Source organism: Panthera leo, chromosome A1 (genome assembly GCF_018350215.1).
Source record: "Panthera leo isolate Ple1 chromosome A1, P.leo_Ple1_pat1.1, whole genome shotgun sequence".
Classification (NCBI taxonomy): Eukaryota; Metazoa; Chordata; class Mammalia; order Carnivora; family Felidae; genus Panthera; species Panthera leo.
The window spans coordinates 131,937,204-131,964,368 of NC_056679.1; the positions used below are offsets into that span (position 1 = coordinate 131,937,204).

The 27,165-nt window shown below is 35.3% G+C and overlaps 1 protein-coding gene across 2 annotated transcripts in view; it reads left to right on the forward strand.

Moving 5' to 3' along the window:
• CWC27 (CWC27 spliceosome associated cyclophilin) overlaps positions 1–27,165 on the forward strand; it is a 194,722-nt gene that overhangs the window by 70,228 nt on the left and 97,329 nt on the right. For both annotated transcript variants that reach the window (XM_042940192.1, XM_042940181.1), the window contains exon 11: positions 22,703–22,806. In XM_042940192.1, the coding sequence (XP_042796126.1) occupies positions 22,703–22,806 (104 nt within the window). The remainder of the gene's footprint in view (positions 1–22,702; positions 22,807–27,165) is intronic.

Consider the following 27,165-nt stretch of genomic DNA (forward strand, 5'->3'; position numbering starts at 1 on the left):
TCTGAACATGTTGGCATAATAGTCAGGTGGTCTATAAGTGTTTCACCTTATACAGATAATGCTGATATAGAGCAGGGTTCCATTAGTTCTGTGTTTAAAATGAGGAGGTTTCAATTAATTTACTCCCTTCTTTGAAAATAATATAAGAAATGTGTAAGATATAGTTGTACTCTATTTGTGAATCAAAACCAAGCGCTATTAGGCTCAAACAAGTAGAATATCTTCTTTTGACCTTACAGAGATAAATGTTTATTGAATAATGACCAAAGCAAGCCTACACAGTGAGCATTAAGGATAATATGGTAACACTGTACCTACTTAAGTAATGTATCCATCATGACCATTTCATAAATAATATTTGGTTGAATACAAAAGGATTCTTCAGAAAGCTTTTTTAGGTTTTCCTGTTTACTTAATAGGACAAGAAAGATAGGCGTATGGAAGCATGAATAACTAGGAGTAACCTTTATTATTCAGACGTTTTCCCTCTCCCTTGCTTTTATAGGAGAAAATTCTTTCCCAATTTAATGCAATATCGTTTTAGGCTTCCAACAGATAAGCAAAGAAAAAAAAGATGGCTATTTGTAAGAAATCCATAATATGAACAGGTCAAATGTAAATTCAACTAGCAGGAGGAAGCTTGGATTAGGGAGAATTATTAACATCAACATCCTTCTTTTTGGATGCAGATTTTGTGTTTTTTTCTTTTTAGATGATTGCAGTCTCCAACATTAATGATTTTTTCTTAGCAGGTATCTCACAATCTCTTAAAAAAGCAAAAAAGGGTCGTTTGATGGGCCACTTACATCATTAGCACTCACCACCTACTATTTATATTTATAGGGACATAATTGGTTTGTTCAATGGTTTTAGTTTTTTAAAATGTTAATATAATTATGCTTTAATTAAAGCTTTTGTAGAGTATACTTTGAAAAGTAAATGCAAATAATTGTCCTTATTAGAGGAAATATTATAAAGCATTTACTGTAAAACCGAGAATTGGTTTTTCATTTTTCTCAAAACTATTTACAGTATTTATATTTTGAGAGTTGTTATGCTACTTTCATATTTGTCTTAAAGAAATTTAGTATGTGTAAAAGAGGTACCTAGATTTCAGTCTGTACTTCTAATAAAATTTAGTTTTTCAGCAAGTTTCCATCTTTGTTTTTAGTGGTGACATTTGGGGTAAGAAATTTGGAAGTTCTCTTATTGCTCTATTTGCAAAAGTAATTCCTGGAGGAATTTAGGGACTTGGATCACTCAGGGATATCACGTTCATCAGAAGAAAAGAAATCATCTTAAGTCATTAGTAGTCTTACGGAGTAGAAATTGTTTGAATTAAAGATTAAGGATTTGAAGGAATCTTTGGAAGCAGTAGCAACTGACTTATTCTTAGTTGTCTTTTCACAGCCTTTCTGTATAATAAATACTATTTTTTATAATTCTGAAAATCATATGTGCATTAAATTTTATTTCTGTAAATGGTCTCATGCAGTAACACTTTGTGATGGACCAGATGTTGTGACCTAATGCAACTAGCTTAGGCTGAAAATATAAGTATGTTGAAAAAAAACTATGAATGTGTAAAAGCCTATAAAGAATAGTAATATTTTCATAGCAAAGAGAAAAGTGTCAGTTGACAATGCATTTTCCATTCCATTCTCTCTGAGAAGGTACCAGATTAGAGATGTTGTGAGTTCTTGGTTGATTTAAGGTTTGAGTAAGTTAACATCTGGGCAATATATTGTTTTAAAGAATAAAGTCTAGGCAGCACCATTTATTACCAGTTTAAATTTCAGTATTCAATTCATTCATCACTGCCTAATAAAGACTGTACTTCCTTTTTCACCAGAGTTACTCACTGACTAGTGTTCTACCAGTATTCACAAAAAGACAAAGACAAATGCCTATGTGTGGGCAAGATAAGCTCAGTCAGGAATTCACCCGACAGCTCTCAGGTTTAACAGATCCAGCAATACAAAGCCTATAAAAGTGGAACTGCTGACAGGGTCCCACTGTTGGGTAATCTAAGAATCATATCCACAGAGGACCTGTTAGCAGTTTTTGGCAACCTGGCTATATTAGTGCCTGTTCCACGTTAATACCCAGTTTGTTGACTTTGAAAAAAAAAAAACAGATTCAAGATAATAATACATTTGCGTAAATAAGGTGACATTGCTAAAATACTGGAAGTCAGGGACTCATTCAAAGTGGCCTTAACAAGTCATTTAAAAAAACTCAAAAATGGAAAAACCATTTAGTGAGGTCAGATATATCAGAGTCATGGAAGAAACCCTGGATCAGAAGTCAGTGACAGATCTTGGTTTCCTACTAAAAACTCATCTTGGGCCTCATTCTGGGTTTCTTTTTTGGATATAATAAACTGTTATTAGAATTGTGATTGGACTTTACATCATTTCTGTGTCACTTGCCCTTTAAAGGGAAAGCAAGGAATTCCACAAAATTAAAAATTTCTGCGTATCAAAAGATAACACACACACACAAAATGAGTAGGTGGCCAAAGACTGGGAGAAAACATGTACATCATGTAAATTTGGTAAAAACTTATATTTAGAAACTTACCATTCAAAAACAAGAAGACGGTTTTTAAGATGTGGTAAAGATTCAAACAGACATTTTATAGGAAGACAAATGGGTGGCCAATAAGCTCATGAAAAAAATGTTCAATATCATACACAGGAAAACACAAATTAAACTGCCAAAACACCCATTAGACTAGCTGGAAAAAAAAAAATCCTTTAGCAAGGATGTAGTATACCGGAACTGTTAAATACCAATCTCTGGTGAAAGTATGAAATATGACAAGCAATTGGACAGTTTTTTTATAGAGTTAAGCATACAAGTACCCGTGTCCCATCACACTTAAGTATTTGTCATGCCCAGGTATTTATCGAAGAGAAATGAAAGGATTTATTCACAAAAAGACTTATCTATGTGGGTTCATAATAGTTGTATTCATAATGGCCCAAAACTAGAGGAAGCAACCTAGATTTACATAAACAAGAAAATGATAAACCATGTATAGTCATATGATAGAATATTAGTCAGCAATAAAAAGAAACTGCTGATACATACTGTAGTCATTTCTGTGAACCTTAGAAAACACTTTGTGCTGAGTGAAAGAAGTCTGGCACAAAGAACATACTGTATGATTCCATTTACATGAATTGTTAGAATATGCTACTAGTAGATGGTGATAGAGAAGAGAACAGTGGTTGTGAGCAAGGGGTGAGGAGGTAGCAGGAGTAGCAGAGATTATGTGCTAAAGATACAAGGCAACTTTCTGAGATGACGAAAACATTCCAGGAATTGGGGTTACACAGTGTATATATCTGCTAAAACTTAACTGCACTAAATATACTTAAGATACAGTTTGTATCTCAAAGAAAAGAACATTTTAAAATTGAGAGCAAGACCTGATTAGAATTCAGAGTAGAATTGCACATATCACTAACATAATAGGAAGTAGACCTATCAGGAATGGTAAGGTTACTATGAGTGTTTTGAGCTTATTTATTTATTTTTTATCTATCTATTTATTTTTAAGTTTATTCATTTATTTTTGAGAGAGAGAGTATGCAAGCGAGGGAGGGGCAGAGAGAGGAGACAGAATCCCAAGCAGGCTCTGCACTGTCAGCGCAGAGCCTGATGAAGGGGCTCGAACCCACAAACTGTGAGATCATAACATGAGCTGAAATCAAGAGTCAGATGCTTAACTGGCTGAGCCACCCAGGCGCCCCTTCAGTTTATTTTTAAAAAGAAAGCAGACTATTCATATAAAAGTCTGTGTAAGGAAGGTGCTGTGTATACAACCAATAAGAGGGCAACATTCTAGAAGCAGAACCAGAGATTTAAGATTTTTCCCATTAGGATTCTATTATTATTATTGTGAGTACTTATTATGCCTCATGGACTATACAGAGCTCTTCATGTGGCTTTTCTTATTCTTATCAAGACCTTGTACAGAAGTTTAAAATGTGATTATTTACTTAATTTTGACTGTGGTATCAACATTTTATTGTTGATAAAGTTAAAATATAACAATAACAAGTACTTATTTGCACATCTTATGTACACACTCATCTGTGTTAATTTATTAAATACTCTGAACAACCCTATCAGTAGTTAGTATTATTAGATCCATTTTGAGTTGAGGAGCCATGGTTGAAAGCTAAAAAATAACAGCAAACTTCAACTCAGGTAGTCTCTCTTAAGATAACAATGTACTTAACTGCTTTGCCATACTTAAGCGTTGTACTTAAGCTACCGTTATATTGTTGACCTCAATAGATGATCACAATTTAACAGTTTTATTCATTTGTTGATATTTAAATGAATTCAAATGTTATTAATGTTGTTAATATAACAGCGTCAAATTTCCTGGCTTAAAATTTCCCATAGATTTTCTGAGTGTGTACTTTACATATATAACAGAATACTGTAAGCTCTAGTAACGTAACACTTCTAGTGCCTCTTAACTCAAAATACTTTGACCCAACTCTTTGTGGGCACCATTTGACATGACTAATAATCATGAATTTCTTCAAAAGATATCATTAGTTTCTTACTTATGAGTGCTCTCGGTAGATTATTAATATATAAATGACTACATATCGTAGTGTTATCCTGTTCCAGTTATCCCTTGCTGTGTAAAACCATCCCAAATCTTAGTGACTAAAACAAGAAACATAATTGTGTGGATCAGGAATTTGGACAGGGTACAAAGAGGGTGGTTCATTTTGTTCTACTATATCTTGGGCCTTAGCTGGAGTTGCTCAGTTGGCTAGGGACTAAATGAGATAGTACGTATGGATGTGCTTATTTTATTAGCACAGTACTTGGAATATTTTTGGACTAGAGAAAATAATAAAAGTAACCATGTGAGATTCTAGTCATATTACTTTAGTGATTATAACTTTTTACTCCATAAAAGAAAATTCTAGCTTATTGACAAAATTAAGGACAAATATTGAATCTTGCCACATACCTCATATTGGTTTAACGAAAAGCAAAGGGATGCATAGCCAAATGTGCCCCTTATTCTATAAAATTTTATTCATGAAGCATGAATCAAGACTAAATTAAGAACTCACATAAATACAAATAAAGCATCTTTTCCATTTGGACTGAACTGGTTTGGATTTCACATTAGCTAAATTAAAAATATGTTTTTATTAGGTGCAAGTAGTTTCCAAAGTGCTTTTCCTGGCTCACATCTTGTCCTTATTTTCTTGAAGGCTGATCTAGCACAGTTCAGGCAAATTTTTTGGTCCTATTTGTCTGCCAGGTGGTAAGAGAGTAGGAAACCCACAGAGAGGTTAAATCGTACATAGACTCACAGGAAGAAAAACTGGCTTTTTCTGCAGCAATACCCTGGGAATAAATCAGCTCTTAGAACTAGTTGCTAATGCCTCTAAGGATGCAACTTGTTTTCAGCTAAATGCCAGACAGTTCTAGAAGCAGAAAATCTGTAGCTTAATTTAGAACAAGTCGTTAGCCACAATGTAGGTGAAAGTTTTTACAAAAGTCAGGAAGCACAAATTGATGGCTCCGGCTGTGGCTTAGAGCCTTTCATATCCATAATACTCTTATACTGAACTGTGTGATTTATGTAGCTAGAAAGGAAAGAAACTATTTTTTTTCCCTCTCCCTCAATTGAAAGGTTTATTGTTTACTGCTGAAAAAATGGTAAAAGCTTTTCTCTTCTACCTTAACTGTCTTATTTCCTTACTTCTTCCCCCATCCCCTGCCCCCATGACCCTTAGAATAGAAAAGAAGCTTTAAAAAAAAAAAAAAGTAAAAGTTTATATTCTTTCTCCAAAACATCCTGAGTGGCTTAGTCATGAAACAGAAGCATATATCAGGTAGGCTCCAAATGTTTAGTTGTGAGAGGTGAGATCAAGACTGAGCAAAATGTTTTTGAGTGTCCTGGGCTTGTAGTTTCATCAAATTCATAAAGCGAGTTTATTTATCCATAGGGGTGGATAATTAAATTGCAATGGAAATTTTAAGAAACCTTTGCTTAAAGACTCAATACCATCATTGTAGTAATAGACCTATTAGTACAAATTGGAGTATACCTTACGTTAAATTTCATTTGTCTTGCAAATAGAAAAATCTAAATGTTGTGTAAGGAAATATGCCATAACCTTTCTCCTGTTCTTGACTTAATATATGTTACTAAAAATACTCTCAGATTTTTAAGACTATGTAGTAAGACCATTGTGGAAATCAAAAATTAGTAAAAATCATGCAATAAATGTCTTGGATGTCACAATATTTTTTATTTAACTTCTTGGTTATAATTTTTTTTTTTGAATTTTAAAGAAGATCATGGAAGGAACAATGGATTATAATATCTACCAAGGATATTCAGAGGAAGTCATTTGACATATCCCCCCTAACAACAGAAACTTTTCTTTTTCTAAACAGAAATAGGTTTATCTTCATAATCAGAATGAAGAGTTCTTAAAATCATTATCGCATGGTATTGCACTCTACAGAGCTAATCATCGTATTCATTTTGGCAAACCTCATTTCAAATCTTTTCTTTAACAACAACAACAAAAAAAGTCTGTTTGTTTATGTCTACACCCAACGTGGGGCTCGAACTCATTACCCTGAGATCAAGAGTTGCATGACTCTTTCAACTGAGCCAGCCAGGTGCCCCTATTTTTGTTTTTGTGTGTAGGTATGCACACATTCACAAACACATGATTCTTTATAAATCAAAAAATACTTTGTCTTTGGTATATAATCTGTATTATGTATTCTAATGATTTTAAATCAACATTTCCCATTATAACAGTGATGTAGTGAAGAGTCAGCACATTATCTTGCACCTATCCAGGTGCTTGAACACTTTTGGCACCTAACAATGCAGCCTAAAATTACTGAGTTAAAGTGTTCACACACTTAGCATTGATACATTTTGCCAATTCTTAAAAGAAATGAATTATTTTTTTTAGTGTTAGGTGTATTATTTGACATATTTACTGAGTGTTGAATTACTGCTTATGTGTCAGATTCTGTGCTAGTTATTTGGGTTATAAAAGTAAAATGACTTGATTTTATTGGACTAATGGAGATTACAAAGAAGTAACAGGCAGTTAAAAATATGATATGGTAAGTGTGACAGTGAAGATAAATATAGGGAGCTTGTGTACCAGTTTTGGAGTCAGAAGTCTCTGCAGAGAAAGGGCATGGAAGCTGAGATCTTAGGGATAAATGTGAGCTATGAGTAGAAGGGAAGTGGAAGAGAGGAGTGTTATAAGCCACGAGGAGTAGGTGTCAAGGATTATGATACATTCTAAGAACTAACAGGATTTTAGAATGTGTGGAATGTATGCAAGGGGTAAGGCATCAGAGCTAGAGCTAAAGAATAAAGCATAGTTGAGACCATGAAGAACCTTGGAATAAAGTTAATGGGTATGGACTTGAAGAATTAAGGGGTGCTGTAGCAAGAAATCAATGGGATCAAATTTGAGCTTTAAAAAATTACCCTGCCTCTAGTTTGGAAACTGACTTGAGGGCAAGCAAATCAGTCCTCAGGTCAAAAGGCTGCAGTGAACTTGATTTTGGAAACCATCTGTACCAAAAGAGTCTAAGCTTGCCAATTAGACAAGGCAGTTACGAAGGGTAGTCTTCAAAGTCAGGTAAACAAGAGCACCATTTATCTAATGGCTCATCTATCTTGAAAAATCAAGCAAAGTACTTTTGGGGGAACTTGGGAACTCCCACCCAGCGAGTGAGAAGAGAGTCTGAAATCAGAAAAATAAGGTATAATAATAATACCATCATCATCATCATCATCACCATCTTGTAGTTACTCTCAGAAAGACTACACTTGGATTAGACTTGATTATAGACCTAAAACGGAGTGACTCGTGCTCAAGTGGAATAGAAGCTCATGATTTACTTTTTGTCTTCATCACAGATGGTTCAGGAGCCATTTGAAAGGGGTTTGCAGGTGAAGGAGGGACCTCAATGTCTTTACATGTATTAGATAAGAAAGGCAGGGTCAACAGTCCCTAAACTTAAAATGTACGAAGTCTCAGTGATTTAAGAGGACCATCCATGTGCAACTCCATTTGTGAAACACTGTTATAAAACCTTATGATTCTCTGGAAGCCAATTTGTACAATTCTAATCCATGCTGATGAAAGTCTAGCTGAATGCCAGAAAAACTTCCTGCCTCACTTAATCCATACTAGGTACTATATTTAAAGTCATTTGTTCACATCTTCATACTTATACATAATACCGAAGTCATTTTGAGGTAAGTGAAACAAGTTTAGCAAAGCAAGAATACTGTGGGAAGTGGGAAGTCTTTAATAAATAATTTACATAATGCTTATTGGTCATTTAGTAAGTATGACCTTCACAAAAATGACCTCATCATCTTTAGGTATATATTATTTCATCTGTTGCAGTTTACTTAGTGCTTTTTATTCTGTGTGTTACATATGACATGTCTCATAAAATTCCTCCTCGTATCTAGCTTGTACACATCTCTCTGATGGTTCTCATGATTAGTATTCTGATACCATTTCTCCCTTAGTTTATGCCTATATTTATTTAGCCTGTACTACATAATGAATCACAGTGTTAGATACTGTGTATCTAACTAATGAGCTAAGTGTAGCTCATTAAATTTTTTTTCTAAATGACTTTAGTTTTTTGTAAAAATGATGCCTACTCATAAAAAATTAAGGCAGTATATCCCCAAGCAAGAATAGGAAACCCAAAACAATAACACACCTACATCCAGAGAAAACTATCATTGACAGTAAGTGAACATTATTCCAGATATCTCTTAAACTCAGGACTGTGGCAAAAGAGATGGTGGTGAACAATAAATCCATTTAAATATAAAACTGAGGCTATACAACCGTGAAAATTGTGCATATAAATGCTATGAACACTGACAATGTGAAAACAATAATATAACTAACCCAAATTGGAAAATGGAGGAAGGAAAAAGTGGAAAAAATGTTAAGTACACTAATTTCCTCAACCTTTAGGAAAGGAAGTTAATCTGTACGCCTAAAATTGAATCATGTCATTTTAAAAAAAAAAAAAAAAAAAGGAACTCCACTCTCTTACTGTTTTTATGACATTTTTTCATAAAATGGAAGGATTTCTTAGGAAATCTTTTGACACAAAGAAGCATTTGTATAAAATTTAGAAACTCTTTTAGTCTTCCATTTAGTATTTTTATGTTAAATTCAAGGAAAGTAAAAATATATTCTCTTCTAAGAAAATTACTTCTTTAACCTTGCTTTTTTCCTCTCCTTGGATCACCACCAGAGGGGAGGAAACAGGGCAAACTGCTGCCTTCAAGACTGGAAAGACAGGTGAACAGAGGGATTTGCAGCTCACCTGAGCACCAGAACAAACTGCCATGGGAACAGGGCTGGGATGAGAAACCTGAACCATCATTGATGAATTACTGGAGGCTCAGTGTGGACAAACCTAAGAGTTAAAAACTCCAGGGGGACACAGTCATAGGGAGGCCTCCCCACAATATTGTGAGATTTACCTCTGAGAGTTCAACTAGGTTTTTACAGTAAACATAACAGAAAAATCCCTTAGTGCTTCCTCCAGGGAGGGAGTAAAAGGAACTTTTTTTTTTTGAAATATACCAGAATACCGTGTTCCTCTTCCTTGCCTTTAAGGGAAAGTAGTTAACTAGAGCCTAACCTTCTGGGGAATTATCAGAGCCTAACTACCTGGGGGAAAGGAAATAGCTAACTTCCTCTAGCTCTAGTCCTCCTTGTGGGAGAAGGGAAATAGCAACTCTAGCCCACTCAAGCCATCCTGCCCCACCTAATGGGGGGAAAGAAACAAAAACAAAAGCAAATCAGAAAAACAAACCTGAGAAACAATTGTGAAGTCATAGTCCAGAGGCATAGGATCACTAAAGACTAATACCTAACCATAGGACTATAGGGCATCCCCTTCTCCCACACCTCCCCACCACTTTACTAAAGGCCTATTTACAGCAGTTCCTTTCACCTAGTACATCATGAATGGCGACCAGGAAAAAATTACAAGGCATAACAAAAAGCAAAAGACACAGTTTGAAGAGACGAAGCAAGCATCAGAGTAGATATAGCAAGGATGTTAGAATTATCAGACTGGGAATTTCAAACAGCCATCATTAATATGCTAAGAGCTCTACTGGATAAGGGAGACCACATGAAAGAACACATAGGCAACATAAGCAGAGAGATGAAGACGAAAAAGATGAGAAGGAACGAAAAGGAAACACTATAGATTAAAAACACTGTAAGAGAAGTGAAGAATGCCTTTGAATGGGCTTATTAGTAGACTGGACACAGAGGAAAGAATCTCTGAGCTAGAAGATATTTATTAGTAGAATCTCTGTAAACCAAAAAGCTGGGAGAATAAAGACTGAACGAAACAAAACAATACCAAGGGCTGTGGAACAACTGCAAAAAGTGTAACATGAATATTGGGAATAGTGTACTTCTTTTAATCAGACCTATGATCATGCACACTTTTTTGGCAGTCACATCATGGTGTTGACTCATGTTGTGCTGTCAGCTAAATGTCCCTCTGTCTTTATATTCTTGCTGCTGCTAGTACTCCTGCTACCCCCTGGATCCATCCCTATATCCTACACCTATAATTGTTTTGTCCTCTGCTTTATACCCAAGACAGCATTATAGGCCAGAAAATGGGTAAGAACCTGGTTGTGTGTTGGTAGAAATATATCCCAACCTTAACTTTGACCTGTTTTTTCACATTCTTGAAAGAGTTAAGCTAGTTAGGACTAATCCATAATCATTTTTGCTTAAGCACCCAGCCATTATTTGTTCTTTGCTTTAATGACAACAATGAAAGATATCATTCTTGCCTTATGCTGCATGAGTGTATAACTGCTTTATTCTCACAATATGTCAGGCTACTTTCTCTGTCAAAGAAAAAGGTGTATTTAATTTTAAATGATTTATCCTTAATTATGCTAGTTGTTTTAGATTAATTTGTGGTGTTCCGCATTTTGACTATGATATGTCAGCATTTGGATTTGCTTTTTATTTATCTTGCTTGAATTCATTGAGCTTCCTGAACGTAAAGACTAACATTTTTCATCAGTTTTGGAAAATTGTCAGACATTATCTCAATTTCAGTTTCTATTTTCTCTTTCTGCAATTCCACCTGTAATGGACCTTCTCACTTTGTCTCCCATTTCTTCTAACCGCCCACAGTTGTTGATTTTTTTTTCCTCTGTGTTTTCCATCTTGTGTTATGTGCGTTTTCAGATATATCTAATTCACTCAATCTCTTTTATTCAGCTATTCAATAGTTCATTGAGTTTAATTTTAGCTATTCATCCCTTCTGAAAGTTGTTTTGATTCTTTTTCCAGTCATGGATGTGGATTTTGTATTCAATTTTTTATTCTCTCCATATAATAAACATACTTGTTTTATTTTTGCAGTCTGAAATTTTGAGAGTCAGGTTCTGTTATTTGTTGTTCCTCTGATTCTCACTCACAATGCCGTTTTTTTTTTTAATATATATATATATTAATGATATTGTGAAGTCTTTTTATTGGGAGGTTGTTTGTTTTTTTTAAGAACTCTTGAGTGTTCTTTGAAATATGATTGAGGATTTCTTCCTTCGGAGAAGATTTGCCTTTTGTTCCAACAGGCCCATTAAAGTACTATAGATCACTGGTAATTTTAATTAAAAATACTCCTGAGATGTTTTGAGAATATTCATTAGTTTGAGAGCCTGCTTACCTGCATGGACCTGAGACAGACAACCTGTTTTATAGTCTTCTTGTGCTTTTTTAGTAGATGTGTTTATTTCCACCTTTCCAATGAGTAGAGAATCCTTAGATTTATGTGTAGGAGTACTACTTCAGTCCTCATGATTAAAGCCCCAAGTTAAAACCCAATCCTAGATTACTGAGACCACTTAACTCAGTGGCCCAGTAACAAGTGCAATGCCTCTTGCTCTAGTTCTCAGTCCTCTCCTTGTTTTTCAACCCCTTGGTTTTTAGTGAGCTAAGCTATATATTTAAAGAGCTAAGTTATGCATTTATTACATTTTTTAAATGTACTTTATTCAGCTCTTCTTGGTATTTGATTGCAAGAGAATTTTCAGATTACCTTGTATGAAGCCTTACTGGAAATGGAAATCTCATGTTTTTCATATTCAGTTAATATCATTCGTAAAGTTGGAGTGGGGAATAGACATATGGCTAAAGATCGAATTTCTGCCACAACAAATTTACTCCACTTCTATGAAATATTGGCTAAGCCAAGGTCTCGCTATAAAATAACATGTTTGATTCTGAACTTCTTACATGGTGTTTAGACAGAATAACAATATCACCTACCAGTGCGGACATTTTATCATTTTGTGCAGGATTCATTGTTTAGTCTGATTTGGAAAAGAACAAAATTTTCTAAAATTTGAGAGAGATCTTACAAAGATTAATGGCAACCTACATCAGATGTCTAAACTTTTTATGTAGAAATAAATGTGATCCTTCATATGAAATGAGTAAAATTTTAAGTCTTAAGGCTATGTGCAGGTGCATTTAGACTCCTCCTTTTTTCCAAATTGGAGTCTTTCTATTCCTACGTATTGGTCCAACAGATTATGAAGGACATGTAGAACATTATCTCTCAGATTAAACCTTATCTTTTTTTAAATATTTATTTATTTATTTATTTATTATGAGAAAGAGAGAGAGTGTGTGAGTAGGGGAGGGGCAGAGAGAGAGGGAGAGAGAGAGAGAATCCCAAGCAAGCTCCACACTGCCAGCAAAGAGCCTGATGCAGGGCTTGGACCCACAGAGTACAAGATCATGACCTGAGCCGAAATCAAAAGTCAGATGCATAACTGACTGAGCCAGTTAGGCACCCCAAACCTGTCTTTTGATAGATATCTTCTAAGATCATTTAGGCTGAAATACGGCAGGTTCTCCATTAGCCTCCCTCATAGAACTTGTAAGTGTATATCCGTTTCTAAGTTGACTTGTTTATTCTTTACCTTCTCAACTAGATTACAATGAAAGAAAATAAGCAATTCAGTTCCAAGTGTTCAGTGACCAGAATTAAGATATGTGAGTTTTGTAATTTTTAGTGTTTTGAAACTGCTACATTTTTCATTTTTGTAGCATATGGTATTTAATCCAAACAGTGCATCAGACATAAAAACTTATCAGTAAGTTTTTGAAATCTGTGCATTCTTGAGAAAAGGATATGCCGTTTTAATCTCTTTAGTTAGCCTGAGGTCTCATTTTGTCAGTAATTGATTCTGTAAATAGTAAAAGTAGAAATAGTGTCGGTGGCGGGGGTGAGATAAATAATAATAGAAGCAAACCAATGTTGAGTACACACTCTAGGCCCAGCGTCATGTTAAGTATGGTAAGCAATTTCCATGGAATTGTATTCATTTCTTACAACCTTACTGCTTTTCACCTTTTGAGATGCAGAAACTGAGACTTAGATTGCTTAACTTAGTTGTCTAAGGCCATCCTGCTAGTAATAGGTAAAGCAGAGCTTTAAAGATACAACAAGTTTCCCTTATTTAATTTGGTTAGATATTTCCTGGATATATCTATATATTTTCAAAATTCATGTATAAACTACAACATAGTATACATTCCGATACATGGTAAACCTCCATCCCTGTTCCTGCTGATGATACCATAAATGTAAAACTCACGCCATACACTTATAGTTTTAATACCTGTGACAGGCTTCTATTATGGCTATTTTATGATTTCATCAACAGCCAAGCTGTTGTTTCATTACAAACAGATTCAGTATCTTTGTGATTAAAGCAGCAGGCTAAAAACCATGAAGGGTGTACTGTTTGCTTTGCAATCATTTCCATGTGTTATGAATTCTTATCAGATGTTGGGAAATAGCAGGCTTAAGCTAACTGCAAGTACTACATGTCTGGTCCAAGAAACAGTCATCTGTAGTGGACATATGTTTAGCTGTCAGCTTGCTTAATAAGGTCTCTAAACAAATTCATTTACTGTCCACTTCATTTTTGTAGACTAAAGTTCTTTTCAAAAGCATGTCAAACAGGTCTTAATAACCTTACCTTTTTTTTTTTTTTTTGAAGGTGAATGTTAGAAAAGGTCAGTGTTTGAGTTCATCACCCTAATATTAAGATAATATTTCTCATGCCATAAGAAAAAAGAACAGATATAATTCAAAATTTTCCTAAGGCACCTTCCTGGAAACTGGAGAAAATGAGAAAAGCATCTGGGAAAAAATAAAAACTGACTGAAAATTATGCAAGATAATTGTTCTTTGCCATTTTAAATCTTCAATCTCAAGTTTAAAAGCTGCACAATTTTAAAAAAGCAAGATTTTCGGGGCCCCTGGGAGGCTCAGTCAGTTAAGCGTCTGACTTTGACTCAGGTCATGATCTTGCGGTTTGTGAGTTCGAGCCCCACATTGGGCTCCGTGCTGACAGCTCAGAGCCTGGAGCCTGCTACAGATTCTGTGTCTCCCTCTCTCTGCTTCTGTCTGTCTCTCTCTGTCTCTCTGTCTTTCTCTCTCTCTCAAAAATAAATAAACATTAAAAAAATAAATAAAATAAAAATGAAAGATTTTTAACTACTTATATAAAGTAATATAAGCAGTCTGATAAAAATTTAAGCATACTATAGTTATAAAAACTTTCCTGTGTAGTTACTTATTCATAGTGTCTTCTGTTGTATAAAAAAAAATGTTTGGCCAAAAAATAAGGTATTCAATCTAAATGTACTTTTCACCCAGTGAATAGTTAGCAAACTAAGTGAGATCCCACATAAGGAATCAGAAGCCTGTGTCATGTTTACAGTTCCATTACTGACTTGGGCAATATTGAAAAAAATCTCTTAGTGTCTCTATACTTCAACTTTTTGTATCTATGACAAAGATGACTGTTTGGCATCTCACTATTTCCTTAAATAATGGGTGTCAAGATCCTTAATACAAAGAAGTTGAAACAAGACTATCTGTATAATATTATCATTTTTTACACTTATACTATAATTACGACTATGCACTTCAGAAATATGAATTTACACCTTTCTCAGAATGTACTGGGTGATGATAAAAGTGAGGCAAAGAAGGATGCTTTCTTGTGGCCATATAATGATGTTGGGTCTAGGTCTTCTGATAAACATGTCTCTGTTTTTACTGAAGTGTTTTTTTGTTTACTCTTTGGAATGGACATTAGTTTTAAAAAGAACAAACCTGGGCACCTGGGGTAAGTGTCTGACTCTTGGTTTTGGCTCAGGTCGTGATCTCACAGTTCATGGGTTCAAGCCCTACGTCTGGCTCTGCATTGCCAGTGTGGAGCCTGCTTGGGCTTCTCTCTCTGCCCCTCCCCTGCTTGCTTGTGTGTGCGTTCTCTCTCTCTCTCTCTCTCTCTCTCTCTCTCTCTGTCCCTCCCCTGCTTGCTTGTGTGTGCGTTCTCTCTCTCTCTCTCTCTCTCTCTCTCTCTCAAAATATAAATAAACTTTAAAAAAATAAAAAGAAAAAAACCCATCAATCACATTAGAGTAGATACCTTTAATAGCATAGCACTTAGTATCATTTTACCATCAAATTTTACTTAAAATTATTGATTATTTAATTATTTAAATTGCTTATGTAATTTGATAGTTATGAGTTTTTTGGATTATTTTGTCATTAAAAAACCCTGCCTTCTAAGCAGCTGATAGTGCTTTTACTCGTGCTCATCCTTAATCTTTGCACTAGTCTTGTTATAATACATATGCTGAATATAGCCACAATTTATAGATGAGAGAAAACCAAGGCTCAGTGAGGTTGACAACCTTGCCCCAATGCTGTGATCAAGTCCACTTTTTCTATGAAGTGTTGAAAGCTGAGGAAGATTTGAGTAGACAGAGATAGGGAAGAAAGACCATTTTAGGTCACGGAAAGAGCAGGAACAAAGGGGTACATGTGCTGAATCTTAAAGTTTGCCAACGTAATTTTGACTAGTATGTTTCTGGCTAAAATTTAGAGTAACTGTAGAGGATATGTGAGAGATAAGGTTGAAATAGTAGTTTGAAGGTAGCTTTTGGGAGGATTCACATGCTTGAGAAAGAAACTTAGTGCACAATTCAGTAGGATTTAGGGAATTATGAAGATCAGGGGAGTAGAATTGTAGGTTTGGCATAAGTGTGCTAAATGAATGGAAGAATGGCCAAACCAGAGGCACAGAGACCAGGTAGGAGGACTGTTGTGAGTGCAGTTGTGAAAATCCAAACACCTGTCCCTGACCACAGAAAAGAAGAGACTTTGTAAAAGAAGGATGTGACTACTAATCAGCTTAGAAGATACAGGAGAAATACTAGCAGGTAGGCCTGACAACCAGCATTTTGGTGGCTCAAAAACAGGAAAGACAGAAATAAGGTGGTGTTTTTTGAGAAACCAAAATGATCAGTCTGACTTTTAAAATGGTAAATCTGATGTATTTGTGGAATATCAAATGCAAGTATCCATCTGGCAGTTAGAAATACGATTTAAGCTTGAAAGTGGAAATATGTAAAAAGCATCAGGCTAACAATCTTGATTTTATGCACTGAATGCATTAAGATAGATGGTATTGAAGTCCTGAATGTGGATGAGATTTCTAAAGAAAAGAGAAAAAGAAAGAGGGTTGAGACTAAGCTACTGAGAAGCCCCTACATTTGAGAAGCAGGACGTGGAAGAGTAAAAGCCAGTGGAAATAGAGACAGAATATTAGTAAGGTAGGAGGAGATCTGGCATGACACTATGTCTGAGATTCCAAAAGGTCAGAGGTAAGGTGGTCAACAAAGTGAGATTCTACTGAAGGTCTAAGTTAGCATCCAATGGGAAGCTGTGGAAATTTTTTATTAGGAGGTCATAAGTTACTTTTTCTAAGACAGCAGTTTAGTAGTGCATGGTTACTAGTAAAGTATTAAAATAGGTGGAAAGCAGGTAAAGTGAAGCAACAAGAACAGTTGAGAAATTGGTTATAAAAAAAAAAAAAAAAGAAAAAAAAGGAAGCTCAAAGCTGTAGAGAAACTCAAGGAAAATATTCCCATCTGGTCACTCATGAATGCTTGGCATTTAGACTGTCGCAGATTCTCTTCCTAGCCCTATCTTTTGTTACTAGCCCCCAGCCCCTTAAATCATTTATTCTATAGCCTAATGTTTTAGCATACACCCTGTGTTTCACCACCTCCCTGTTTTCATTTAAACACACTACTTAAGTACCTGCCTCTTCACTGTACCTCCACATGGGTAACTCCTATTCATCTCTCTGGGCCCAAATCAGATGCCTCCTCTGTAAAGCCATCCCTTATTTAGCCTGCTGTAATGTTTCCCTCTCTGAGTTGAAAAATGCTTCAGTCATTTCTTTGTCATGGCAATTAACCATGTTAACTGGGTGAGCCTGGGTGGCTCAGTTGGTTAAGCATCCGACTTCAGCTCAGGTCATGATCTCACGATTTGTGAGTTCGAGCCCTGCGTCGGGCTCTGTGCTGACAGTTCAGAGCCTGGAGCCTGCTTCGGATTCTGTGTCTCCCTTTCTCTCTCTCTCTCTGCCCCTCCCCCGCTCATGCTCTGTCTCTCTCTGTCTCAGAAATAAATATTAAAAGAAAAAACAAACAACTATGTACTGTTATTATTTATTCATGTACGAGATTTATGTCCCTCATTGGAATTTAGGCTCCTTGGAGATTTTCTCAAGGTATTAGTGTACCATAATGTAAAGAATATGGCCAATCCCATTTTTAGTTTTTACCTCTATCAGTGACTGATAGACTGTGTGACTTCAGGCTAAGTATTTAATCTCCACAAGCCTCAGACTTCTTTCTGTAAAATGCCTATATCACAGGTTCTTGAGGAGATTAAGTGGTAACTAGGGAGGTGACTGGTTTAAAGAATCTGGCTAACTAGGTTCCTTTCCCTCCTTATTCACTTTGATTTCTGTGCCATCACTCAGAATGGTACCGTACAAATATTAGATGCTCCAGAAATTGTTGAAGAAATTAGTACTTTCTTTGCTATTACTAAATATACAAAGGCTACTATAATTTCTAGGCTGCTATATTTTATTGGGATGATTTGTTTTAAAGACATTCTCTTTTCCAGGGCACCTGGGTGGCTCAGTCAGTTGAGCATCTGACTTCACTTCAGGTCATGGTCTCACAGTTCATGAGTTCAAGCCCCACATTGGACTCCCTGCTGTCGGTGCAGAGCCTGTTTTGGATCCTCTGTCCCTCTCTCTCTCTGTCCTCCCCCCAGTCACACTCTTTCCCTATCAAAAATAAAATATAATATAAACCATAAAATATAAACCATATTAAAATTCAAATGAATTCAGATTAGAAACATACCTATTAGAGAAAAAAGTCAATTAGCTCAGAGTTAATAGTAGCTTACAGAAGCCATTTGTTTTACCATACAAGCAGAAACTAGGCTCTGAAGGCATAAAGATACTGCCTGGACTCTAAAGCAAGCCCATAGTTTAGCAGTGTTCAGGTGACATAAACTCCAGGCTTACAACTTTTGTTCTCATTTTAACAGTTTAAAGATATTCTAGCACCAATGGATAAGATTATATTCTAGACAATATACAGACTGTGACCTAAAGACTAGTTTAAAAACTTGCACTTCATTCTAAGAGTTATGGATTCCTCAAGTACCAACAGATAGTGTTATTTGAATAGTCTGAAAGATTTTAACAATGTTGTAAATTCTGAATCACTTGAAAAATTTAGTATAATGAACCAATTTTTAATAATCTTATAGAACTTCCCTTCTCTATCTTACTTTGTCTTTTTTTAGTTTTTATTCATTATTCACTTTATATGTTATTGAAGTTTTTAAAAAAATTTTTAAATGTTTATTTTTGAGAGACAGAGAGAGAGACAGAGCACGATCAAGGGAGGGGCAGAGAAACAGGGAGACACAGAATCCAAAGCAGGTTCCAGGCTCTGAGCTGTCAGCATAGAACCTGACGTAGGGCTCGAACTCACAAACTGTGAGATCATGACCTGAGCCGAAGTTGGACACTTAACTAACTGAGCCACCGTGGTGCCACTAGCTGTTATTATGGCTACTTAAACAGTGCATCTAAGTCTTTGACTATTTAAGGATAGATTTTTAGAAGCTGGCATTATGCATTCATTGCCCTTTATAAAAATTATGAAGAGTTGATCTCCATATGTAGTAGAGGTAGCATTTATTTGTAGTAAATAACATAGTAAAGAAATATTCCTACATCGCAAACAACCCTTAACTGTAATGCTATTTTAACATGATCTAAATAATAATAGCTACCATTTGTTGAACATGTATTGTCTGTCCAATATTTTAAATATCTTACCCCCATTTCATAGTTGAGGAAACTGAGTCTCACAGAAGTTAAATAATTGTTCTGAGGCCACTCAGATAATAAGTGTTAGAGTTAGCTTTTAAATCAAGACTTTCTGAATTCAAAGTTAATCCTTTCAATAACTGTGCATTACTACCTCTGCAACAGTATATACTGTCATTGCCTCATTCTTCGCATACTTCAAATGACTCTCATAACTAGTTTGTTTAGCCATCATGCAGCATTTCCTCTTCAACTTTCAAAATAATCTTCCCCTCAAAGACCTTAGTATTCAGAAAACATCATCTAAATTTCTGTATTACTTACCAAATTAAAAATTTTTTTAATTAGTATAATAAAAGATGGTATTTAGTGGATGGAGTAAAGATGTGGTTGCTATTCCCTGTGCTCATATAACTTCAAGAAATAGGAAGTAATTTATCTGAGAAATACATAATGAGAGCCTAAACTGGGCATTGATGTTGAGAGTCAAGAGGAGTATTATACGTGAGAGAGATTGGAAAATGACATACTCCGACAGTGATTCAGTGAAAGGGCGGGGGAACAGTCCCAGAGGAAGTTTAAAGTCTGGTCATTAGGAGGAAAATAGTTCCACATTCAAACAGGGATTTCATGAAAAGGAACAGATTTGCGCAGGGAGGAGATGACTTCAAGTCTGAACATTGCAGCATCTCGCCTCCACTATCCATCTAGATCTGGGCCCTTGAAATGTGGCTAGTTTAAACTGAGGTGTGCTGTAAGTATAAAATACACACCAGATTTAGAACATTTAGTACCAAAAAAAAAAAAAGTAAATACAGTATTAATATTTTTATATTGGTTGCATGTTGACATAATAATATTGTGGACATACTAAGTTAATGAGTTAAAACAAGTTGTTAATTTAACCTGTTTCCTTTTGCTATTTCTTTAATGTGGCAGCTAGGATACTTAATTGCATATGTGTCTTACCTTATATTTCTGTTGGACAGTACTAATGTACAGGAAGGTTTATAACAGTTAAAAATGCAGGACCAAACATTCAGAGCAAAACATCTAGATTTGGAAATAACCTATATGAAAGTGATATCTGATGTTATGAGATTAGACAAATGTTATGAGATTAGACAAAATGCCATTGTACAAGGTACAGAAATGGGAAAAATACCAAGAATTATAGATTGAGAAAAGAAAGAGTAATTAGAATAAGGATTGGAGAATCAATACTCTAAAATAGTACATAGTCTGATTAGGATAGAATTTCAAGAAGGAAGGAGTGGTTAATATTGAATGATAGAGAAGCCAAATAGGAAAAGGAAGACTGAGAAAAGACCATTGAATTTGGTTGATACAGAAGCAGTTTCAATAGAGTATAAGAAGGATAGATTGCAAGAGATTAAGAAGTTTGAGGCTGAGAAAGTAGACTCTATATATAAACTGTTCTTTCAGGCCAAGAGTCCAGTGGTAAAGATAATCATCACTTGATTGGAGCAGAGTCCAGGGAAATTTGAGTATGTTTGTTGGCTGAATGAAAGGATTAGTAAAGTAGGAGTGCTTGGAGTTGTAAAGAAGAGAAGATAATTGCTATATGGCAGTCCTAACGCACTGGGTCCCAAACCTGAATGCGTATTGGAATCAACCAGAACTTGTTACAAGGACAAATTCCCAGGCAACATCTCACATCTAACAAAATAACATTCTCTGGAGGTTTGTCTCTAGGAACATGTTGTGAACAAGGTCTTCTAGGTAATTATCACATATTCATAAGGACAAACAAGTCAAGAAAATTAAAGGTGCTGGTGAGGACATTAGTGAAATAGCTGACCGTATCATCTAGAATGGATAGAGAGCCAGTTGGGTTAGAATAGGGCTGACAGATCATGAACTATGAAGAAGCTGGCTTTCATTATTATATTGAGTGAGAACAGGTTCAATAGCAATGAAAAACTGAGGAAGTAGGTAGTAGATTTAAAAAAATTTTTTTTAATGTTTGTTTGTTTGTTTTGAGAGAGAGAGCAGGGAAGGGGCAGACAGAGAGAGGGAGACATAGAATCCAAAGCAGGCTCCAGGCTCTGAGCTGTCAGCACAGAGCCTGACACGGGGCTCGAACTCAGGAAATTTGAGATCATGACCTGAGCTGAATTTGGACGTTTAACCGACCAAGCCACCTAAGCACCCCAAGTAGGTAGTAGATTTTAATTAGAAGGAATTTTCAGAATTCAGGATCTTGGAGGCCAAGCAGATACAAATTATAGCCATTTGTGTTTGATGTAGAAAAGAGGTAGTAAGAATTGAGTTGTGCACATTGTACGACCTATTACTTTGGTAACTAATATATGACATGCTTTAAAAGAAAAATAAAGTATGAGATTTGGGGACCAGGAAGAAGCACAAAGTTTGAATCAGTATGGAAGTATTTAGATTTAAGATCCTGGTAAACTGTGGCTTGGGTGTCTTTGGAGACCTTTTCTAGACTTGTTGCCTACTTGGGTTTACAGTGGTTCTTTGAGTGTCTGTTATCCACTCTAGCTTTTACTGAAATAGAGTAGATGCCTGACATTCAAAGTTTGACTGGCCACTAGTGACCCTAAGTGTTCATGTCATGGGTAATTAATTTTTTATAAGCACATGAATTTGAATATGTCCTAAAACTGGCTTTGTAGAAGCTAGCCACCTAGTGACTTGTAGTGAAGTCAATATTTATATCCCAGTTTACCTTTAATACATGATTGTACTAATCATCAGAATACCTCAGCCTTGTAGGTTTCACAGAAGAGGAAATTTTTTGCCAAATTATGGTATTAAGTGGGTTAAAAATTAATTGAGTTTAAAAAACTGAGTTTAAAAACATTTTAGCACCGCACCTAGCATGTAATTGCTTAATAAATGGTAGCTACTGGTGCCAGTTGAGGAATTCACCAAGTTTTAAAGCCACATCTTTTTGTGTATGTGCAAGTTTAGTAAGTAGAATTTATATTAAAATTTTGTTTTGATTCAGGATCTTCATGAATTATTAAACTGGAACTAGAATGCTAAACTGGCAAGTGAATTAGAATAGTGGGATATTTATCATTTATCTATTTCTGTTTAACATACTTGATAGGGAGTATATTTTATAGGTAATTCATATTATATTGCTATTCTAAAAAATGACAGCTTCTAAAATACTCGATAGCTCTGTTTCCATAGCACAATACACAGGTAAGAAACAAAATGAATTAGATTATTTTTTTGTGTTTTTTTAGGGATTTAGTGTATGTAAAAAACAATATGCCTGTTTTTGCTAAACAATTTTTTATTTCCGTGTATTATGTACTTTATATAACTGTTTTTGCTTTACAGTGACGAGCTCCGAAAAGAAGCAAGACAGTTAAAGCGGGAACTGTTAGCAGCAAAACAAAAAAAAGTAGAAAATGCAACAAAACAAGCAGAAAAAAAAAGTGAAGGTAAGGATATTTATCAGGTTTTTATTTTCACTTGTACAACATTACCCTCTTCCCTCCATCTCCCCTTCCTTCCTTTTCTCCTCTTTCCCTCCTCCCTCCTTTCTAAGTTTTGCTTTTTTTTTTTTTTTTTTTTTTTAATACTTAGACAGTTAGCCAATAAAATAAATTTCCATTTAGGATTTTGTCTACGAAGTAAATTCAGTCAAACATGATCATAACTGGTATTCTAAGAAGCTTAATGAAAACTAAGAGACTTGTCCTCAGGCAAAACTTAAATGTTGCCATAACACATGTCTAGGAGTGCACAAGAATGGAATGTTCATTTCTTATATTGCATACCCTTTAAAACATTTTTAAAAAGCATTTAGGCCCTATATTTGGGACTTGTGTAAATATTTGTGCATTGGTTTGAATAGTATGAAATATAAACTCTTGTTTTTTGTTTGTTTTTGTTAAGATACTGAAAATCTAAACTATCAATAAAGCTGATAAAAAATTAATCAAAATAATACCCTTCTATTTATATAGGTTAAATATATTCTTAATTTTACTATGATTTTTATGAAGCTATTAGGGCTTTATTTTAAGTTTATTTACTTTGAGAGAGAGAGCACAAGTGGGGTAGGTGCAAGGGGTGAGAGGGAGAGGGAGAGGCAGGGAGAGAGAGAGAGAGAGAGAGAGAGAGGGAGGGAGGGAGAGAGGGAGAATCCCAAGCAGGCTCCATGATGTCAGCATAGAGCCCAACACAGGGCTCAATCTCATGAACTGTGAGATCATGATTTGAGCCAAAATCAAGAATTGGATGCTTGACCAACTGAGCCACCCAGGCACTTCAGCATTAGTATTTATTTTAAGTAGCACAGGTAATAACCACATAACTATCTAAAGGACATAGTTCTTAGATTATTTGCACCATATCCCCCAATGACTGTTATAGTAAAGGCAGGTACTTAATGAAGAATTCAAAGTCACCAAAATATATTTGAATGAAACTATTAAAAAATTAACTCCCCATGATGACACAAATTATAAGCTCTATTTAAAAGAAAGGAAAGGGGCACCTGGGTGGCTCAGTAGGTTAAGCATCCGACTTCAGCTCAGGTCATGAGCTCGCAGTTTATGAGTTTGAACCCCACATCAGGCTCTGTGCTGACAGCTCAGAGCCTAGAGCCTGCTTGGAAATCTTCATCTACCTCTCTCTCTGCCCCTCCCCTGCTCACACTCTGTCTCTCTCTCAAAAAAATAAACATTAAAAAAAATTAAAAAGAAAAGAAAAGAAAAGATAAACTTATGTGTGACCAGGTCATGTAGATAAAGTATAACCCTGAACAGAAACAAGGTATATTGGCAATACTGCGACTTGAAAGAAATACAGTGAAGGTTATTTTATTTTTAAGCTTAATTTTTTTTTTTTAATGTTTATTCATTTTTTTTTTGAGAGACAGAGAGAGACAGAGCATGAGTGGGGAAGGAGCAGAGAGAGAAGGAGACGCAGAATCCGAAGCAGGCTCCAGGCTCTGAGCTGTCAGCACAGAGCCCGACGCAAGGCTCGAACTCACGAACTGTGAGATCATGACCTGAGCTGAAGTCGGGCGCTCAACTGACTGAGCCACCCAGGCACCCCTATTTTTTAAGTTTAGACATAATTTTCTCAGAGTATTGTTCCTTATAATTAAAAGCATTTTAAATATATGAGAGTAATTCCTTTCAACTAGAAAGATCTTTTACTTAAATTTTAATTCATTTTTGAGCAAATAATTATTAGTACTCCCATTCCTCAAGAACCATGCAGGACTAGGGGTATGAAGTTGGCAATGGATGGAGGTTCTTACCTTTATAGTTCATGATCTAGTCAGAGTGAGAGAATTGGAAATAGATAATTACTGCAATAGTGCTTTATAGTTAAGGCTTATATTAAATATAAGTAGTGCTGTTTTAAATTATTTATCTGCCTTTAAAATATTAAATACAATTAAAGAAACGTTTGAGTCTTAGAATGATTTCTTAACACAAAAGAGAAGATTTCTTCTAGAGCTTATTTCAGTCTGTTGATGAGAAAGCCATATAAAACCATTTTGTTATGCCATAATTAGAGAATTATATTAGGAATTACTTTTCTCAATTTAATTTTCCTTATATCTTCTAGAAATATCCTGGAGTTTCCTTAAATCTGAATATCATTTAAAATTAGCTTCTACAAAAAATGGGTCATTTTATTTATTTTTGATTGCTTTGTTTTGAAATAATTTTAGACTTCCAGATAAGTTGCAAATACAGAATTCCCATATACCTTTAACATGAAGGTCTTATATAACCATAGTACAATGGTGAAAACCAAGCAATTGATGTTAATACATGACTGTTAACTAACTACAGACCTGATAAGAATTTCACCCATTTTCCCACTACCATTGTTTTTCTCTTCTGTTTTTCCATCCAGAAATTCCATACTGTATTGAGTCATCATGTTCCTCCTTAGTATCCTCTGATCTATGACAGTTCCTCAATTTTTTCTTATCTTTCATGTCTTTGACACTTTGAGGAGTCCTAGTTAGATATTTTGGGGAATGTCTCATTTGAGTTTGTCTGATGTTGTCTTGTGATTAGATTAAGGTTATGCTTTTTTTTTTTTTTTTTTTTTTTTTGGCAAGATTGCCACAGAAATGATATGTCCTTCCCAGTGCATTATAAAGTTGTCTGTTGTCTTTTTACTGGTAATACTGCCTCGATGACTAATTTAAAGTGGTGTCTGTTGAGTTGCTACACTCTAAAGTTACTCTTTCCCTTTGAGATTTTAAGTATTTGGGGGGAGATACTGTGAGACTATTCTGTTTCTTTTCAAGCTTACCTCCGCTAATTTTAGTATCCATTGGTGGATCTTGCCTATAGGCAACAGTTATTTACTGTGGTGTTCTAATGGTAACTTTTTATTTTCCTTTTTCTTACTACTTTTATTACTTGGAATTCTTTAAGAAAGAGTCTCTCTCGCTCTCTTTCTCTATTACTTATTTATATCATTATTCACTTATTTATATCAATATGAACTTGTGAACATTTATTTTATTCTATGTGTTATAATCCCAAACTATCATGATTTATTTTGTTGTTCAGATAGTACCAGAATTGGTCATTAGTAGTTCTTTCAGGTTGGCTCCTGTGTCTTTTCAACTGGCTCCCACTTTGAGAACATTTTTACTTTCTAGCACTAGAAGCCCAAATTGATCTTGTGGTTTCCCTTCTCCAGGCCTGGAATCAACCACTTCAGGGAATTCTTGTTTTCCATTGTATTTAGAAACCAAGATCTAGGCACTAAGTCAGTCTTTTTATTTTGATTCTAATAATTTTAGAATGCTATTAGGAGCAATTTTGTATTATCATCATCTTGTTAAAATGCTGAACAAAATTTGCTTTTAGCCCCTATCTGTGATGCGTTATAAATTACCTTTTTCTTGGAATTGTATTTCCTCTAAACTTACTTGATCTTTTTAAATTGACTAGTATGTATAATGTTAGAAAAATGTTTATTACAGAGGCGCCTGGTGGCTCAGTCAGTTAAGCGTCCAATTTTGTCTCAGGTCATGACCTCACGGTTCGTGGGTTCGGGCCCCACATCAGGCTCTGTGCTGACAGCTCAGAGCTTGGAGCCTGCTTCATATTCTGTGTCTCTTCCCTGCCCTTCCTCGCTCGTGCTCTCTCTTTCTCAAAAGTAAATTAAACATTAAAAAAAATTCTTTTAATTTATTATGGAAGATTTGTGAATTTTAAGCCTCCCTGAATATATGTCAGAACTTAGCCTATCTTCCCAGGTGAAAGATATTCCATGGTTAGAACTATATAAACTCTGGGAACAGATCCAAAAGTTCTCATAAGCATTTTCATAGTAAGATCATCACATGAAAAGAAGTTGAAAGTGATATTTAACCTTGGCTCTATAACTTCATACATCGTCTGAACCAATTCAAGAAAGATTTCTTGATTGGGCTATATGGCTGCATATCTGGCTTTTTTTTTTTTTTTTAAGTTTATTTTATTTTGAGAGAAAGAGAGAGAATGAGCAGGGGAGAGGCCGAGAGAGGAAGAGACAGAATCCTAAGCAGACTCCTCACTATCAGCACAGAGCCTGACATGGGGCTTGACCTCATGAACCGTGAGATCATGACCTGAACCAAGATTAAGAGTCAGACGCTTAACTGAGCCACCCACACATCCGTGCGTATAATGCCCCTGAATTATAAAAGCCCCTGCGTATCTGGCTTTTATAAGACACTTTATTTTAATCCAAGACTAAATTATCTGAGTATTATGGCAACTCTGGATGGTTTGGTCTTTTGAATATTATATGCTATATCTAGAAATTTA